We start from the raw sequence: 19552 nt of genomic DNA on the forward strand, positions 1-19552 counted from the left end.
TACTCTGATCAGCCAGACATGAATTTGCGTCCCACATTGTTTCGGTTCCCACAGCTGCTGGAGATTTTTTTCTTTTTCTTTTTTAGCATCCAAAGAATGTTAAAAATATAAGATCTAGGCAGTGGGAAGTCATGTGGGGGAAGGGAGTAGAAGAGCAGTCTTTTAAAAAGTTGTTCATACCCAAATCATTCCAAACAATAAACACTGTGTGGAATGTAGAAAAGGAATGGCCAAAGTCTACATACAAACACAGGACTAAAAATGTTCTCTGACCAAGCAATCCAAATTTTTCAACAAGAAAAGCTAAATTTTATTAATCAATTTTAAAATACATTTGAGAAGCATTTTGTTGTATGTTTTGGCCTTTGCCAGTCATGGTGAGGAGAAAGCAGGTACATAGGATGCCTGAAGCCTCACTAACAGCCCCTGGACATTTCAGCTATCTCTCTTGCCTCCTGAGTTGGATAGACTTCTTGGAAAATGGCCCCATCCCCACAGCTGGGGCCTATGGAAGCCGTAGCCCACCTCTCCTGTTTTATCCTCAAACGAATGTCCCCATGTGCACTGTGATCTGCTTTGAAGCTTCAACACTTTCTCAGGACATGGGAAGACCTGAAATGTTGAATGGTGTTGCCACTCCTCCAAAATGGTTGACTGTACTGTGATTTAGCTACTTAGCTGATCAGGAAGCCCAAAAGAAATTATCTTACTCAGGAACTCAAAAAGAAGGTAGAGCTCTGAGCGTAACACAGAAACTACGGTTAATTAACTCGGAACGTGGTGGTCTGGCGCAAGGATGCTGGGCGGGTTGGGGGGGCTGAGGCTGTAGTGGACTTGGGAGTCCAGCTGTGGAGGAAGATTGTTTGGCTTCAGAGGAACAGCTGGACAGGGGAGCAGCCGGACAGCAAAAGAAACCACCAGCCCTTGATTTTAAGACTAGTGAATTGGGGATTAAGAAGCTAGCCACCCCCATCTACCCCCCCCAGGGCCAGTGGAGAAACATGGGGTCCCTCCAGTGTGAGTCTGGGACTCCCTCCTGGGAGTGAGAGTCTGGGAGGGAGTCTGGGAGTGCATGAGGATATCAGGATCAAGATCCACCTTCTGGGTGGGAGACAGGAGGTGTGAGGGAGTGAATGGGATGTCCACCCTGCCGACTAGTGAGAGAGGTCATGTAGGGTGGCAGAGGGTGTGTGGGAGTGTAAGGTTTGGTGGGGGGTGGGTCCTGGCGGCGCCGAGAGCGCGAGCTTGTGTGCCAGGGCGACCCTCCCTCACCTGTGTTTGGCTGTGAATGAGGATGAGTGGCTGGAAGGAGGGACCCTTGCCCCGGATTAGGGACCTCGGAGGTCCAGGAGTGGAGGCACTTGGGCCCAGAGCCCCCGGGGATTATGCAGGATTATGCACCACTATTGAGGTGGTGATGGGTAGGGGACGATATGGCGGGAGCTGGAGGGTGGGCTATCTTCGGGGAAGACGCCCCCGGTGTGTGTTACCGGTGGCATGTTCCAGCCCTCCTGGCTCATTCCCAGGGCCTGGTCAGCAGGTTCGTAGGGGCCCTGGCCTTCGGCTGCTGCTGCTTAATGCCAGGTCGGTTAACAACAAGGACCCCCTCATATGTGACTTGATCACCGAGGAGGGGGCAGACCTGGCATGCATTACTGAGACCTGGCTGGGGCCTCTTGGAAATGTGCCCAGCTGGGTTCATGGTGTGGCACCAGCTGAGATGCCAGGGCAGGGGAGGAGGAATGGCTGTTGTGATCCAGGAATCTCTAGTGGCTTTCAGGGTCATTGCTCCACAGGTTTCTGGCTGTGAGACACTGTTCATTAGGTTGGGTGCCCGTGAACAGTTGGGAGTTCTGCTATTGTACCAGCCTCCCTGCTGCGTGGCAGCCGCCCTGCCTGAGCTGCTGGAGGCCATCTCAGGGCTGGTGGTGGAGTTCCCCAGGCTTATGGTTCTGGGGGACTTCAACCTACCATCCCTGGGTCGGTCCTCGGAGGCGGATCCGGAGTTCATGGCTACCATGGCAGCCATGGGCCTGTCTCAAATTGTGCAGGAGACAGTGGCCACATGCCGGATTTGGTTTTCTTGTCGGAGCAATGGCAAAGTGATCTGAGGGGAGATCTACAGCTTTCCCCGTTGTCATGGTCAGATCACGTCCTGGTAACACTGAGTTTCTCCTATACCACCCCCCGCTGCAGGGAGGCAGGACCCATGTGATTGGTCCGCCCCAGTGCCTGATGGACCTGTCAGGGTTTCAGAGGGAGCTGAGGGATATTCCCACGGATCTGCTGCACAGTCCAGCAGAGGCCTTGGCTGCTGCCTGGAATAGGGAGGCGGCCGGGGCCTTGGACAGGATCACGCCTATGCGACCTCTCTTGCCCCAACTCTCATCGGCCCCAACACTCCCCGTGGTTCACGGAGAAGTTGAGGGTGCTGAAGAGGGTTAAGAGATGTCTAGAGCACTGCTGGAGGAAAACAAAGACCGATTCCAACCGAACACAGGTTAGAGCCGCTATCAAGGCCTACCTTGTGGCAATAAGAGCGGCGAAGTGCCACTACTTCTCTGCCCTTATCGCGTCTGCAGAATGCCGCTCGGTGGCCCTGTTTAGGATCGCTAGGTCCCTCCTTGGTAAGGGGGATGTGGGGGTTCATTTGCAGGGCTGTGCAGAGGAATTTTCAGAGCATCTGCAGGACAAAGTCACTTGGATTTGTTCCAAGTTAGACTCTGAGCGTGGGGCAAGGTCTGGGGAGATACCGGGGGACTCTTCTTACCCAGTTATCTGGGAACGGTTTGATCCTGTTGGTCCTGAGGAAGTGGACAGGATCCTGGGGACTGTGAATGCCACCACTTGCCATCTTGACCCATGCCCCTCCTGGCTGGTGAAAGCAGCTTGGGAGGTGACATGTGGTTGGATCCAGGCGATGGTTACTACATCCTTGCAGGAGGGAGTGTTTCCAGCTGCATTGTTGCACCCCCTCCTCAAGAAACCCTCCCTGGATCCTACTGTGCTGGACAATTTTTGTTCAGTCTCCCACCTCCCCTGTTTGGGGAAGGTGGTTGAGAAAGTGGTGGCATCACAGCTCCAAAGGGTTCTGGAGGAAACGGATTATCTGGAGCCCTTCCAGTCAGGTTTCAGGCCTGGTTATGGAACGGAAACGGCATTGGTCACACTTATGGATGACCTCTGATGGGAGCGGGATGGTGGAAGTGCGACCATCCTTGCTCTCCTTGATCTCTCAGCAGCTTTCGATACTGTTGACCACGGTATCCTGTTGGGACAGCTCAGGGAATTGGGGGTGGGTGGCACGGTCTTGTGCTGGTTCACCCCTTTCTCCAGGGCCGATCCCAATCGTTGATAGGGAGCAAGAGGTCCCATCCTCGACCCCTCCTTTGTGGGGTGCTGGAGGGCTCAGTTTTCTCTCCGCTCCTTTTCAACATCTACATGAAACCGCTGGGCGAGATCATCCGTCATCATGGGATGAGGTATCATCAGTATGCTGATGATACGCAGCTATACATCTCCATCCCTGGTGAAGTGATGCCGTGTCCGCCCTTTCGTGGTGCCTGGAGGCTATAAGGGTCTGGATGGGGAACAACAGGCTTCAGCTGAACCCTGGTAAGACGGAGTGCCTGTGGGTTAATGGCTCCTCTGTATCCGGGACTTTGTCATCTTTGGTGCTGGATGGGGTAGTGCTGCCAGACAGACCCAGTGCGTAATTTGGGGGTCCTCCTGGACTCACGGCTCTTGCTTGAAGAGAAGGTGGCAGCCGTGGCAAGGAGGGCCTTTGCACAATTTCGGGTTGTGCATCAGTTACGCCCTTTCCTGGATCGGGATGCCCTTTGAACAGTCACTCATGCCCTTGTTATCTCCCAGATAGACTACTGCAATGCGCTCTACATGGGGCTACCCTTGAAGAGTATCCGGAAGCTACAGCTGGTCCAGAATGCAGCCGCGCAGGGTATTTTTGGAGCCCCAAGGAGGGCCCATGTAATGCCACTGCTCCGCGAGCATTGGGTACCAGTTTGCTTCCAGATCCAATTCAAGATGTTGGTTATCACCTTTAAAGCCCTACATGGCATGGGACCAGGTTACCTAAGGGATCGCCTCTCCCCTATGACTTCAACCCGTCCCACCTGATCCCATAGAGAGGGCATGCTTTGGACCCCCTCAGCAAAAGAGCTCCAACCAGCAGGATCCAGAAGGCGGGTCTTCTCTACTGTAGCCCCCGCTCTTTGGAACATTCTGCCCCCAGAGGTGCGATTGGCCCCCTCACTCCTGGCCTTCCGTAGGGTTTTGAAGACCTGGTTCTGCCACTTGGCCTGGGATGGGGAGGGAACACCTCAAGCATGGGGATGGCTAGCCCCATAGAGGCCTCCTGTCTTCAGCCTCAGATTTTTCATCTTCTTGGACTCTCCTTCCCCTTTTTTAGTAATGCTTTTAACTGATGTTTTATGTATTTATATATATTTATGTTTTTAATGTTTGTTGTGAGCCGCCCAGAGTTCCCCCATTGGGGGGAGATGGGCGGGTGAGAAATTTAATAAATAAATAAAAAAATAAATCTTTCTGTTGAGGTGTTTTATAAAAATCGAATTAAAGAAATCAGAAATAAAACCACTGGAACCACCAACCATTTTCTGGAAGGCAACTGGGCCACTACAGAGGTGGGGTCTTAGCCCACATATCGAATCATGCAGTTCTCCTTCAGCCACATTTCAGTCCAATTTTGAGGGAGAGCAATGCCCTCAGACTTTTTAAAGTCACAGCTCAAAGGGAAGCTGAAAGGAGCTTCAGGAACACCTTGAGGCCAAATGATGCCACTTCCGTCAGCTGGCCTATTTTCACCCACCAGCCTTAGACAGAGATTGTGCTCTGACTGAAGAAAGCAACGAGCTTTTGAAACTAACCTGTTTACTACACATTTACTCTGATCAGATACCGCCTTCTCCATCCTGCTGTTATCCTTACAAGGAGTCCCCAGTTTAAAAATGCCTGATTTACAGTTGATCCATAGTTAAGAACAGAGCCTATTGTAGCAAAACTCAAGTTAAATACACAATGGTTCGAGTTCATTACACAATACTACTTATACAGTATTATGCAATAATACCATTCCAGCTTACATACAAATTCAACTTAAGGACAGAACTTGGGAACAGAACTTGTTCTTAAACTGGAGACTACCTGTGTATGCTAAACTTTAACTCCTCCTAGCCAAGCTGACAAGGAATGATGCTTAACACAACTGTAGGCTAGCTGCTCCAGGAAGGTGATAAGATATTTGGCAGTATTACTTTATGTTAGTGAAGTGGGGAACCTTTTCCAGTCTTTGCGGAGAGGAAATGCTAAGGAAGGTTAATATTTTCTGCCTTTACTTCACTTACAGCCAAAAGCAACAGGAAACAACAAACCATACATCCACTGGCACGGATTATATCAAACTACTTTGGTGCCAGAAACAAAACCATAAAATATAAAAATCAAGTTTCTTTGAATGCACACACATGGATTACAATCCATCAGAAGCAAATCTTATTAGAATGAACAGGCCTGCCTACTGAAGATGCAAGGGATTAAATGCAAGACCTTCAACATGAAAATAAAAATATTAAAATAAATAAAAATCAAATAGCTCAGCCCCTCAGCCAATCTCTTGGGCAATCCACAAAAAATCCCACTTTCTGGAATTTAGCTGACCGCTGCTCTAACCCTAATAACATTGAGGATGCAACAAGGGGGAGTTCTGGATGGAACCATATCCATTTTTTGCAATGGTTGCTCAAGCAATATGAGGGAAAGACAGGGAAACTGGAGACTGTAATCTTATACTCTAAACTCTTTGAAACAGGGCTTACTTTCTGTCTTAGGAACATTTCTAGTGTTTGTTCCCTGAAATTCAAAGTATTTTCTTGTAAACCTTCATCAAACTTGACATTCTTCAGTTTACAAATAGGGCAGCAATGAAAATCCTATTTGAAGGAATTCCAGGGGTGGTCTATGGGGGTTAAAAAAAAGTAGAAATGGTGTCTGCAACCCTGTGATTAAATCTCTTCTGATGACAGTGGGGATGCCAGAGTCCAACTTTCGAAATTTGTGCAATCTGAAAGTTAGACTTCTGGGTCACTTGTGTTGTTGCAGAGAAAGTGATAGACTGTGAAGCACTAATAACCAGGCAGCATTTGGATGTTATAGAATCATAGGTCTGGAAGAGACCAACCCCCTGCACGGAGCAGGAATCTTTTTACTATCCTGGACAAATGGCTGTCAACCTTTGTTTGAAAACTTCCAATGGTGGAGCCTTCCATGACTCCAGGAGGCAGGCTGTTCCACTGCTTATTAGATCTCTGTCAGGCAATTCTTCCTTGTTTCGAGTTCAGATCTCCTGCTGTAAAGCTTCCACCCACTGGTTCTCGACCTACCCACAGGATCTATGGGAAATAAATTGACATCCTCTTCCCTGTAACAACCCTTCAGGGATTGGAAGGCTGCTATCATATCTCCCCTTAGCCTTCTTTTCTTTAGGCTAAATATACCAAGTTCCTTTACTTGTTCTTTACAGAACTTAGCCTCCAAGCTCTTCACCATTTTTGTCACTGTTCTCTACACTTTTTTTAGTTCCTCAGCATTCTTTTTGTATTGGGCTATTTCACTGCTCTGCCATCTTTCTTCCATGGAATTTAGGGCAGAATACAGGCAGTCCTCGGGCTACAACCACTCGTTCAGCAACCACTCAAAGTTACGACGGTGTTGAATGAGCAGTATTTACAACCAGTCCTCAAATTTCCAGCCATCCAACACTACCGTGGTCATGACTGTGATTTGGGTGCTTGGCAACCAGCTCACACTTACAATGGTTGCAGTGTCCTGCATCATGTGATCGCAATTTGTGACCTTCCCTACCAGGTTCCCACAAGCAAAGTCAATGGGGAAGCTGGCAGGGAAGGTTGCATGTTGCTCCTGTGAGTTGTCCCACCACTTTTTCTCTCAAGGAGCCCCACTATGGAGTACAAGATCCCAGGGATCTTTGTAGCACCCCCCACCTGCCTGCCCTCTGTAGTGTGCCTGCCTGCAGCACCCCTTGCCTGCTGGACTCCCTCGCATGCATGTGCTCCCTCTGCCAGTGCTCCCTAGTGCCCATCTGTGGCCCACCCACACTACCTAGCACCTGCCCACAAGCACTCACTCACACCTTTCTTGGGATTCCTGCCTCTTCCCACTTCATGAGCTGCATGGTCCTGGGATTATGACAGCAACCAGGACTGCCATCACTAAGTTATGTGGTCATGTGACATTGCACTTTACAACTGCATCGCTTAGCGACAGAATTTCTGGTCCCAATTGCTGTTGTAACCTGAGGACTACCTGTACATGGTTCGCTTGCCATATTATCCTTACAATGACCCCAAGAGTCAGGTTAGGCTAGGAGACAGCGGTGTTCCCAAGGTTACCCACTAAGCTTCCCAACTAAGCATGTTTTGATCCCAAATGTTTCCAGTTCTAGACCAATACTTTAATTAGCCTATCACACTGGATCCAAAGTTTGAGGTAAACAGACTGTCTCCAACTTGGCTTCTGCCAAATGTTTACTGATTGGAAAACTTTGCTCTTTCCTTATTTCCCTTTTCTCTAAGCAAAACATGCCCCATTCTTTTGGTGCTTCCTTGTACTATTCCAGAGAGATAGCTAGAAATTTTCTTTCCTTCAGGGCTGTGGAGTTGGAGTCAGAAGCAACTCTTGGGTTACTGGAATTGGAGTCAGTAAAAATATACCGACTCTGACTCCTAATACATTTAAATTGCATATAATAAAATAATATGTTAAATTTTCCTATTTCATAGATAATAATTTGATTAACCTATTTTTTCAGGATATATTTTAACTTCAAGGTCTCTGCAAATTTCAAAATATAACATATTCTGTGATATTTTTATTTGTGATAGCAGTACCCTATGAAGAAAATCACAATGGCAAAAAGTGTGTCACCAAAGTTGGCTGTTTTGGAACATACAGTAACAACAGATGAGAAACATTATGTATGTCAGTGTATTATAGAAGATGATGATTCTGAAAAAACAATGTAATGCACAAATTAGTAGTTTTAGTGGTTCTGACAAAAATGCATCTACAAGAGCATAAAATCTGAAAAGACACTTGCAGCGTTTACATCTTACAGTGTTAGAAGCTGTGAATGAGAAAGATAATAACAGCAGTACATCTACTTCAGAGCTAAAGAAAGGCCAGAAGTCTACTGGAGGCCAAACACAACTATCAAGATTCTCTACATCTGACCGAGTTACCATAACAATGATGCCAGAAAAGTTCAAAAACATCATCACTGAAATGGCAGTGAAGAATAGTGTACCTCTATCCTTTTTTTCACAACCATCCTTTTTAGGCCTAAATGGAGAAATGACTAGAAGACTTGGAGCTTCTCTAGAAAGAGAAAGCATAAGGAGACTTATAACTGAAGAGGCCAAATGTCAGAGAGAAGAACTTTGGAAAAGTTTGAAAGGATGTTTTGTCTTCCTTAAAATGGATGCATTCAAATGTCAGTCAATTATTTTGCTATTAATGTTAGATTTGTTGATGAAAGCTATAAAATGATAACTTGGACATTAGGAGTAAAAGACCACATCACATCAGCGAATATCTTCAGAAGTCAGTGGAAGATGTTTTGGAAGATTTTGAAATTAAAAAGAAATAGGTTCTATGTATTGTAACAAATAATGTTTCAATTATGTTAAGCATAATTGAGAAAATGAATAAAGTTGACAAAGAAAGCACACAAATATTAGAAGATGAAGTTCCCATTCCTGCAAGTAATCCACAAGCAGTGCAAATAGAAGAGAGCAGTGAAACTCACTTTAGATGATATTGCTGAAGAAACATCTAAGTCTATTACAATTCAACATATGCGTTGTACTGTACATACACTGCAACTAGCAATAAGAGATGGATTGAAATGCAGCTATTCTCATTGGCAAGTTGAGGCAAGTAGCTGTTGCAGCCAGGACCCCTAAAACAGATGCTATTCTGCAGAGACTTTTAGTTCAAGCAAATGCTTTATCATCAAATAAGTGCTGGAAAAGGAGCCATTTTGGATCAAGCAACACACTGGGGAAGCACTTATTTGATAATAAAGCATTTGCTTGAACTAAAAGACTTTCTGGAAGATCTGGACAACATAAACGTTTCAGTAACTGAAAGCCAATGGGCGCAAGTGACAGAATTAGAAAGTCTACTTTCTCACCCTTTTACTGTCACCAAGAAGTTGCAATCTGAGGATTTAATACCTGGTAAATTCTTGCTGGAGTGGAAAAGCTTGATGTATCGCCTAAACAAAAGAGGAGGATTAATTGCTGATGACACTGTATCTTCAATAAAGAAAAGGGAGGGTCTCTTGCTGGATAATCAAACCTTGTTAGCTGCTATTTACAATGAACCGACTTTTGTTAAGCAATGACCAAGTTGCTACAGGAAAACAGGCACTCTATGAAGTAGCAGTTCGCACGAAAGGGTTACAAGTACTATCGGAAACACCTGAACCAGATGAAGCTAGAAGCATTGGTAACTCAGAATCACCCTCTTCAAATGAAGAATTAGAGTATGAAGCCTACTTGGACAGAATGGAACATCAAAGCGATGCTGTTTAAGCATGGAAAACAACCAGTAAATATCCAAATAAAGAAATTTCAGCAAGAATTTTTTGAAGGATTAAAGGAAGTGGAAAAGTATGATCGTTCATCAAAACTGACTATAGAAGAAGCCATCCTTGTTTATCCAGAGGTTATTAGCTAGATGTAGCTAGAACTGTAACAGCAATGCCACCCACCCAAGTCAGTGCTGAAAGACTGTTTTCAGCACTGAAAATAGTCAAATCAGATTTAAGGGCTTCTATGAGGGAGGATTTGGTAGAAGCAATTCTGTTTCTAAGAACAATATGTTAGTCTTCAACTTCAACAATCTTCTACAATATAATTTTTATTTCATTAAATATTATGTTTCATGTTATATTCACTTGAATTTTATATTCAAACGATGTTTTAATCTTGAAAAAGAAAGTTTATGTTACTTATGTAACTAATTGAGTTCATTTCTTTTAAAATGGTCATTTAAGTTGTTTTAGGTGTTCAATTGTTTTTTACTTTTTTGTAGTTTTCACTTTGAATTCTTTTTAGTAATATCAAAGGATATACTTTAGATTTTTGAACTAGTAGAGAAAGTTGTTCCTGATTTTTTTTACAGTTTCTTTCTTTTATATCCTAGTATTTTATAGTCCTTTGATAAAAATATAACGTTGTTTTTATTTTTTAGCTTTTATCCTTTGTTTAAACTATAAGGTTACTGAATGTTTGTAATTTCTTTAAGAACTAAAATTAAAAAAACCAGAATGTCTTAGCTATACCCTTTAGACCCAAGCTTTAACAGGTGAGGGTTCTAAAAAGTTGCCTGCTGATTCACACCAGCAGTGATGAAATGCCTTGCATGTTGCGTGCTTGCAGTCGATATAGGAAATATATAATCAGTATATTTATAATTTATTTCCTATATCGATATATAATTAAAGGAGTCGGAGTTGGAGGTACCATGAATAAAGGATTCAGAGTCAGAGTCGCAGGTTTTATATGCTGACTCCACAGCCCTTCTTTCCTTGTAGCAAAGTACCTAATGTCCCCTTACCACCAATGTGTAATAATTACGTGTTGATTTTTAAGTACTTCTTTACTTTACTCATAATGTGTTTTTAATCCACTGGGAGACTCTGACTGGCTTACAATCTGTTTACAGTCATGAGATTAGAAGCCATACAGCAAACCCTCAAGACATACCACTCCACTGACCACAAAAGGCGCCATATCTGCTCCCCAAATGCCCCCCAGAAGAGCCAGATCTTCAACAGAAGGGGGAAGTCCTTACAGTTCGGGGAAAGTCATTCAAGGTGCTGTACATTCACAAGAAGCTTCCACGTTGACCGAGATCAACTGAGAGAAGTGAGACTATTTGAAGGTCTGTTCAAATCGTCCCTCTGAATGTGTGGGATGGTCACTATAATAGGTCACATTTCACAGGCTGTTCTTAAGCAGCAAAACCTTTGGCCCAGCACCCTTCAATTCCAGTAGTATAAAAGGCCTCTAAAGAAAATCTCCAGGGTGAAAGAAATATGTGGGAGGACTTCTTCAATATTCTTCAAAGCTCTGTCTGTCCTCTTTGGCTGTTCAGCCTCACAGTTCAGCCCTGACAAGGACAGAAGTTATTCCAAATTCCTACATTCTGTTTTATATTGTGTTACGTAGGGCACCAATTCCAAAGTGTCCATTCCTAACCACAGCAATGCCAAGAGGACTAAGCATGTATTACAACATCATGATGCATGTTCTGCCCCTGTCACATGGTCACACACAAATACATAAGGGGCACAGTTAACCTGCAATATTGTGATACATATTTTGTCACTTGCCTCACTGCCCCCCAGGCACCTTTGCACAGTCGCACTGCTATTCCCTCCCATGCATTTCTGGCCAAATCACAACTTTTGCACATCACTCCCATTTGTTCAGTCGTGTCCGACTCTTTGTGACCCCATGAACCATATTGCGCCAGGCCTTCCTGTCCTTCACTGCCTCCCTGAGTTTGCTCAGTTTCATGCTCATTGCTTCAGTGATGCTATCTAACCATCTCATCCTCTGCCATCCTCTTCTCCTTTTGCCTTCAGTCTTTCCCAGCATCAGGGTCTTTTCCAAAGAGTCCTCTCTTCGCATTAGGTGACCAAAGTATCTGAGCTTGAGCTTCATTATCAATCACTCCCATTTGCACTCCCCTAAATGACCTGATGAAGTTTCACCCTTCATTCTCATGACAGATTTATTTTTTGCACATATCAAACCTCATACTGAGCAAACAGTGGAGACAACCTGCTAGCAGGTGCACAAGACAAAAGAATTGTACAGATGTTGTCTGAATACAAGTGTGCAACTTACCACAAGAGCAGCATGTAAAGCAGTTGGTGTGGTAAAGGTTCCCCATGGCTTGGCAAGCTTGGCTGGCCCCATACACCCCCTTTCCACACTTGATACAAATACCTTTGGAGAAAAAAAAAAACAGAAGGAACATTAGAACTTGGTAATGGTCTGCAAGTACCTCTCAGATTTCAAGTAGAAATCTGCAGGTACCTTATTTATAGGAAAGGATTACATTATCTGAGAAGAGCTGCGGGGTGCAAATGGCTGTAGCCCCCATGGTCAACCAGAGATTTTCTTTCTTTTCATTCCTCTTTCCCCACCCACGTGTTTCCTCCTTCCCATCCTGTTCTTTTCCTTCAACCTTTTTCTGCTCTGCTGGAGAAAGGGAGGTGGTTATTAGCGTACTCATACTTATGTGCTTCTGTGCATGAGAGAACATGGTTGCTATACTCAGATGGGGATCAGTTAATGTTGCAAATGAGCATCTTATTTCAGAGGCAAGTAATTTTATTTGCTAGTTATTACTTTTATTTTCTTCTTGGCATTGCCAGGGGTAAGGGTGGGTAGTGGCTTCACATGGGCACATTTATTAAGTAGATGAAGAATTCCATAATTGGTTTCCACTGGGGTTGGCTGTCCTAAGTTGATAAGGTAGGAAAACTGAACATGTTTCTCTCTTTAGTTTTCTTCTGTCTACTCTTCCTTTCGGGGCCACCATATTAAATTTGGTGTTCTCTCCTTTTGGATAAATATATTTCTTCTTCATATCTGCTCAGAACAGAATTTGAGCACTCTTACTAGCTCAGCTTCCAAACAGAGAGGCTTTTGAAGACTGCCCTCATTTAAAAGTAATAGGTCAGAAAGAAAGCTGTTTTTTAAACCATCTCTGAAGAAAGATGGGAGGTGAAAAAAGGAGACCAGAGCCTATGTTATATTCTCTTGAGAAAGATGGGTGAACATTTTTAATTGCTTTTATTAAAAATCAGACATATTTGCTGACCCAGGGAGTTTCCAGCAGTGGATCCAGACTTTTCTTCTTCCTATCCTGCCTCCAAGGCTAGCCTACCCTGCAGGTCAACAGCTGGGGCACTGAAAATCTGACTGCTAGGCAAACACAAGGCCTGATCAAAACAGCTGGGTTAGGAGGGAATCCTGGAACTAGGAAATGCCAACATCTGTCCAAGCCACTTCAGCACAACTTTGACTGATATTGTTCCCTCCCCCACCTGCCCACTCCCATGTGTATCCAAGAAGGAAAGATACAATTATCACTTTTACAATATCCAGATGGAGTTCTATAGAAACAGAAACTGTCACTTTATTTCAGTTCTAGGACATAATATTCATCCTAGAAATTATTTAAGAAGAGGACATTCAAGCTCTGATTTACCAACAAAAAGGTGGAGTTCGGCTTGCTTCCTTTAAGGCAAGGCACCAGAAGAGCTTGGTTTACCACATCAAACATGCTTAACCACTGGTGCTTTGGGAAGCTGGGACTCCAACAAAATCTGCTGAGTCAACACAGCTTCTGCACTGTTGCTCCAGGTTTGAGGAAGCCAACCTCTCTGTGCTCAGGGAAAGCATCTGGTGCTTTTCTTTTTTCAGCCTCCAGGAGCTACAGAGATGATACGGCAGTACAGCCAATTTGGAGGGAGGTGACTGGATTTTAAGGGGGAAGATGGATACAACACCTTCTCTTCCCCCAAAATCACAAGCAAAATTTGCTAAAGGGGTGGCTTTGTGGCCAAATTTTGGCAGTATAATCAAGAGGGAGACACTCTTTTCATCATAATATTATTGTTATATTAGTATTTCATTCTTTTAAACAAATGTTATTTTATGCCCCTTGGTAAGCTCTGCTCTTTATTGAAATCAACTTTAATGAAAAAACTAAATACACATATATCTCTGGCACCATGCACCAAGTTTATAACTGCTCAATCTACTCAAATTCTTGAAAATGTGGCTGTGCTTCTGAAGAAAAAAATTTACCACCTCTCACATACATAACCATTCAATGACCTAGAAGGTATTTTCATAATTCTGACCCAAGATCTGCACTAAAGACACAACACCAAGAAATCAAATGAACATAATGTAAAGAGAATGCATCAGATTGTAATAATGTACAATTATCTGCAAGTCAATGGAGAAAGTCTTAAAAGCCCCATATAACGAAAGAGTTAACTGGGAGGGATTAACTGAACTAACTCCAAAAACACCACAAGGACAACTTGAATGGCAATCTGTTATCCCACTCCTGCAGCGGGAGGACCACAGAAAAACAATCAACAATTTCCAGTCTGCCAAATATAAGTAATTTGATAGTGAAAGTTATGTTTGACAAAACAAAGGCAGTTTAGGGCTGAGAAGGTGAAGTAAAATTGGAGGGTATTGGTTTACTGGCCACAACTTGAAAACTGAAAGGCCTCCCTCTACAAATATACAAACACAAAAACTATGAAAACCTGCGCTGTTTTTTTCACAAGGAACCTAAAACATCTTCTTGGACTGAATTCATTCTCATGTAGCTTGATGTTGGCCACTTCACTGTTTTACACTAAGGCAACAGTGAAATGCCCATTTTTCAGAGAATCCAAATACCTGGCAGCAAAAATCAGCCCTAGTTGGACAGTGATATGACCAGCTTTCCAATCTTAAAAACATGGAGATACAGACTCTTCCCCAAATGTTGAGGATGCTGAAAATAAGCAGAATAAAACTAATGGTATCTTGCTCAAAATCACAATAAATGATTTCTATGAATCAGAAAACATCTCTATTATGGTCACTGACCAGTATTACATAGAACTTAGTGACAGGGTTAGAGGGACTTCAGGAAAGATACATTAAAACATATAGATAAATTGGTGGAATTAAAATTGAACGAACAATGGAATACACTACAAATACAAGTAATAGAATACTAAACATTTTAAATACTTAAAAATAAATCACTAAATTAGAGAACTACCTTGTAAAGAAAAATTTAAAATACATTACTTAGCTACTGAGTGAATAAAGTACTTTCCTACTGCACTAGGTAAAAACACTAATATACTAATTGCATAAGCTACTAAAATATTTAAAAAATTAAGGTGTGATTGATTTTCTTTGATCAATCACTTTATTTCAGTTACAAGTCAGTGCCACTATTTAAATTCCATGCAATCAGTACAATATATTACATCCAATGATCCCTACTTCACTCCTCCTTATAAGCATGCCATATATGGCACGCTCAACCAAATTTCACTACTTGCGATGTGATTTATCTTTACTTTTTCCTGAATTAGGTATTTTACGCAGGCATAATCCAGAGCTATTGGGACTTTTTTGTACCACTGTATCCTGGTTCTAGGAATATCCCTGTCCAGGTGACCCCAATAGAAGGACATAGTCCAGCCTTTCTATTTACCATCCCCAGAGGAGAAGAATCTTTCAATACATGATATATGCTTACATCTACTGTCAAGTATCACTGGAGGGTATATTCAAGCAGGCTGGGTGAATACTCGATTATACTTTGGAGTAAATTTTTCAAATAATGGGGGTTATGTAACCAACTTTCAGCTACTGCCTGTCTCCCTGCAAGGTCGTGTCTGTAAATCAGTGATGTGTTCCATTCCACAAAGCAGTGAGGCAGGCAGCTCACAGCACAAGAACTTCTGCTCAACTCTGTTTCCACATAGCATGAAAAACAGCCCACCAGTATCAGCAGGGCCAAACTGTGCGGGAGGAAGTTCAGCTTTGGTTAAGTTCTCAATATTGCCATTAAGTAGGTTTGCCTCAAGCAGACTACCACATGTGGTATGTAACATGCCACTCAGAAGACTTTCTTGAACAATGTGGACTGAGTGGCCTCAAGACTAGATCTCCTAGCCCTATTTACACTCCATAAAGGTGAAGGACTAGGGTTTGGCCAGGAAGAATCTGACTGTGGTCATCTGATATAGAAAAAGACAGTATGGCTGGAATACCTCTTCACATCTTCTGCAAGATGGAGACAGGTGGAGATGTCTGTGGGATCAGGTGCTTTTGTTAAAACGATCAAAGCAGCTTCACAAAGTTTCACCCTCTTCCCACATGCATATGACACAAGGCACTTACCGAACGAGCAGTGTTTGCATCATGTTAGCTCTATGCTGTTTTTGGGATCTGTCCCCCCTGCCCCCAGCTTTCTGTGGATGCCTCTGGACCCCAACTGAACAGGTGCGCACCTATAAATACCTTGGAGTGCAATTCCATGCTTCTCTATTCTGGAATACACATTTCCTTTATCGAGCAAGTGTGGCACACCGCACTTCATCAGCAATTATAAGATTCTACCACTCAAAAGGAGCCCATTATATCCCTGCAGCATGCAAGGTCTTCCAAGCTAAAGTAATACCTCAGCTCCTCTATGGCTCTCAGATTTGCTCCCTTGCAAACCTCAATAAAATTGAAACTATTCAAAATAAGTCTATGACAGCCATTTTGATGGTACCAAAAAGTGTTAAAAATGCCATCTTAAGGGTAGAATTAGGTATAGTTTCATTGGATGCCAGAGCATGGTTTCTTCTTCTTACCTTCTGGCTAAAGTTACTACTGTCTTCTATAGATTTAGCCCCATTAGTATTTAGGGATCATTTCAAATCATCGTGGCAAAAACAAGCCTCAGATAGAATTCAATCGCTGGGCTTCTCTATGCAAACTCTGTGCTTATTAGGATTTGATAATGCTAGAACTGCCCTTAAACAACGTATCTGGGGCATAGATTTACAAACAATTTAAGTAAGGTGTTGCACCCCAATATTTATCAGTTTCTACCACAAGGGTTTATTCCAGCTTCTTATTTAACATCTATTACAATTCTGAAATTTCACAAAGCTTTCACCCTAGCTAGGATGGACGCGTTGCCCTCAGCAGTCCTTTTTGGACATTTTAAGGGCATTCCCATGCACCTTCAATTATGTCCATGCGGAGATGGCTCAACAGAAACACTAAACCATATGCTATTATATTGCTCCCTATATAAGGATTCTAGACAGATATATATATATATATATATATATATATATATATACATACATACACACACACACACACACACACACACACACACAATGTTGAAGAGATTTCCTGGCAGGGAGTGTGACTTCCATCTAATGCTACTCCTTTCGGACAAAGACCCGGAAATATCCTCCCAAGTTGCCCGGTTTTGTGCTACCATCTGTACGATACGCTCCACCATTATCTAGAGTTAAAATTCCACAACATAGTATCTTACTTTGATATATTTTAGCACTGTTATTTTAATTATTAGATTAAATAATATTGTTTTGTTCTATAGATATATATACAGTAAATGTAAGATGGTTGCATTGTATACTTTGACTGTATCTGGCCTTTGTTGTTGTTGTTTAGTCGTTAAGTCGTGTCCGACTCTTCGTGACCCCATGAACCATATTGTGCCAGGCCTTCCTGTCCTTCACTGCCTCCCTGAGTTTGCTCAGTTTCATGCTCATTGCTTCAGTGATGCTATCTAACCATCTCATCCTCTGCTGTCCTCTTCTCCTTTTGCCTTCAATCTTTCCCACCATCAGGGTCTTCTCCAAAGAGATCTCTCTTCGCATTAGGTGACCAAAGTATCTGAGCTTGAGCTTCATTATCGATCCTTCAAATGAGCAATCAGGGTTGATTTCCTTTAAGATTGACTGGTTTGACCTCCTAGCAGTCCAGGGGACTCTCAAGAGTCTTCTCCAGCACCACAGTTCAAAGGCATCAATTCTTCGGTGCTCAGCCTTTTTTATGGTCCAGCTCTCACAGCCATACATTACTACTGGAAAAACCATAGCTTTGACTATGCGGATCTTTGTCAGCAAGGTGACGTCTCTGCTTTTTAATATGCTATCTAGGCTTGCCATAGCTTTCCTCCCAAGGAGCGTCTTTTAATTTCATGGCTGCAGTCTCCGTCTGCGGTGATCTTGGAGCCCAAATAAATGAAGTCTGTTACTGCTTCCATTTCTACCCCTTCTATTTGCCAGGAATTGATGGGTCCAGATGCCATGATCTTAGTTTTTTTAATGTTGAGTTTCAAGCCAGCTTTTGCACTCTCCTCTTTCACCCTCATCAAGAGGCTCTTTAGTTCTTCTTCACTTTCTGCCATTAGGGTGGTATCATCTGCATATCTGAGGTTGTTGATGATTCTCCCTGAAATCTTAATTCCGGCTTGTGATTCTTCCAGCCTGGCATTTCTCATGATATACTCTGCATATAGGTTAAATAAGCAGGGTGACAGTATACAGCCTTGTCGTACACCTTTCCCTATTTTGAACCAATCGGTTGTTCCATGACCGGTTCTAACTGTTGCTTCTTGGCCCGCATACAGATTTCTCAGGAGACAGGTAAGGTGGTCTGGTACTCCCATCTCTTTAAGAATTTGCCACAGTTTGTTGTGATCCACACAATCAAAGGCTTTTGCATAGTCAATGAAGCAGAAGTAGATATTTTTCTGGAACTCTTGTGCTTTCTCCATGATCCAGCGAATGTTGGCGATTTGATCTCTAGTTCCTCTGCCTCTTCGAAACCCAGCTTGTACATCCGGTAGTTCTCGGTTCATGTATTGCTGAAGCCTAGCTTGTAGGATTTTGAGCATAACCTTGCTAGCATGTGAAATGAGTGCAATTGTGCGATAGTTTGAGCATTCTTTGGCATTGCCCTTCTTTGGAATTGGAACATAAACTGACCTTTTCTAATCCCGTGGCCACTGTTGCGTTTTCCAAACTTGCTGGCATATTGAGTGCAGCACTTTAACACCATCATCTTTTAGTATTTTAAATAACTCAGCTGGAATACTGTCATCTCTGCTAGCTTTGTTGTTAGTAATGCTTCCTAAGGCCCACTTGACTTCACTCTCTAGGATGTTTGGCTCAAGGTCAGTGACCACACCAGCATGGACATCAGGGTCACTAAGATTGTTCTTGTATAGTTCTTCTGTGTATTCTTGCCACCTCTTCTTTATCTCTTCTGCTTCTGTTAGGTCCCTGCCTTTTTTGTCCTTTATCATGCCCATCTTTGCACTAAACGTTCCTTTGATATCTCCAATTTTCTTGAAGAGATCTCTAGTCTTCCCCATTCTATTGTTTTCCTTGATTTCTTTCCATTGTTCATTTAGCCTTTTGACATTGTCCATGGGGTCTTCTTGGCAAGGATACTGGAGTGGGTTGCCATTTCCTTCTCCAGTGGACCACATTTTGTCAGAACTCTCTGTCATGACCTGTCTGTCTTGGGTGGCCCTGCACAGTATAGCTCATGGCTTCACTGAGTTATGCAAGCCCCTTCGCCACGACAAGGCAGTGATAAACGTGTATGTGGATGCCTCTGTGGGTAGCATATAAAAGGTATGTTTTCTGATTCCCAGGTGAATGAAAAATCACCCTAATATGCACAAACTATTTTGTTTCAGGGTCCACATAGATGCATATAGAAACAGTGAAACGCTATGAATAAGAGCAGAGATTATGGCTAAGATGCTATGGCTAAAATCCAATCTCTACAGATTCTAGCTGTTTGATCTATGAATAATTAAGACAAAATTGTGACCCACCAAT

At 43.1% G+C, this 19552-nt stretch overlaps 1 protein-coding gene across 2 annotated transcripts in view; it reads right to left on the reverse strand.

The window, feature by feature from the left end:
- Window positions 1–19552, reverse strand: part of WTIP (WT1 interacting protein) — a 122010-nt gene that overhangs the window by 76122 nt on the left and 26336 nt on the right. For both annotated transcript variants that reach the window (XM_088135522.1, XM_088135521.1), the window contains exon 2: window positions 11979–12080. In XM_088135522.1, the coding sequence (XP_087991648.1) occupies window positions 11979–12080 (102 nt within the window). The remainder of the gene's footprint in view (window positions 1–11978; window positions 12081–19552) is intronic.

This window comes from Python bivittatus, unplaced genomic scaffold, assembly GCF_059951505.1.
Source record: "Python bivittatus isolate LINGU-HERP-01145 unplaced genomic scaffold, Pbiv_v1 ctg000170_np1212, whole genome shotgun sequence".
Classification (NCBI taxonomy): Eukaryota; Metazoa; Chordata; class Lepidosauria; order Squamata; family Pythonidae; genus Python; species Python bivittatus.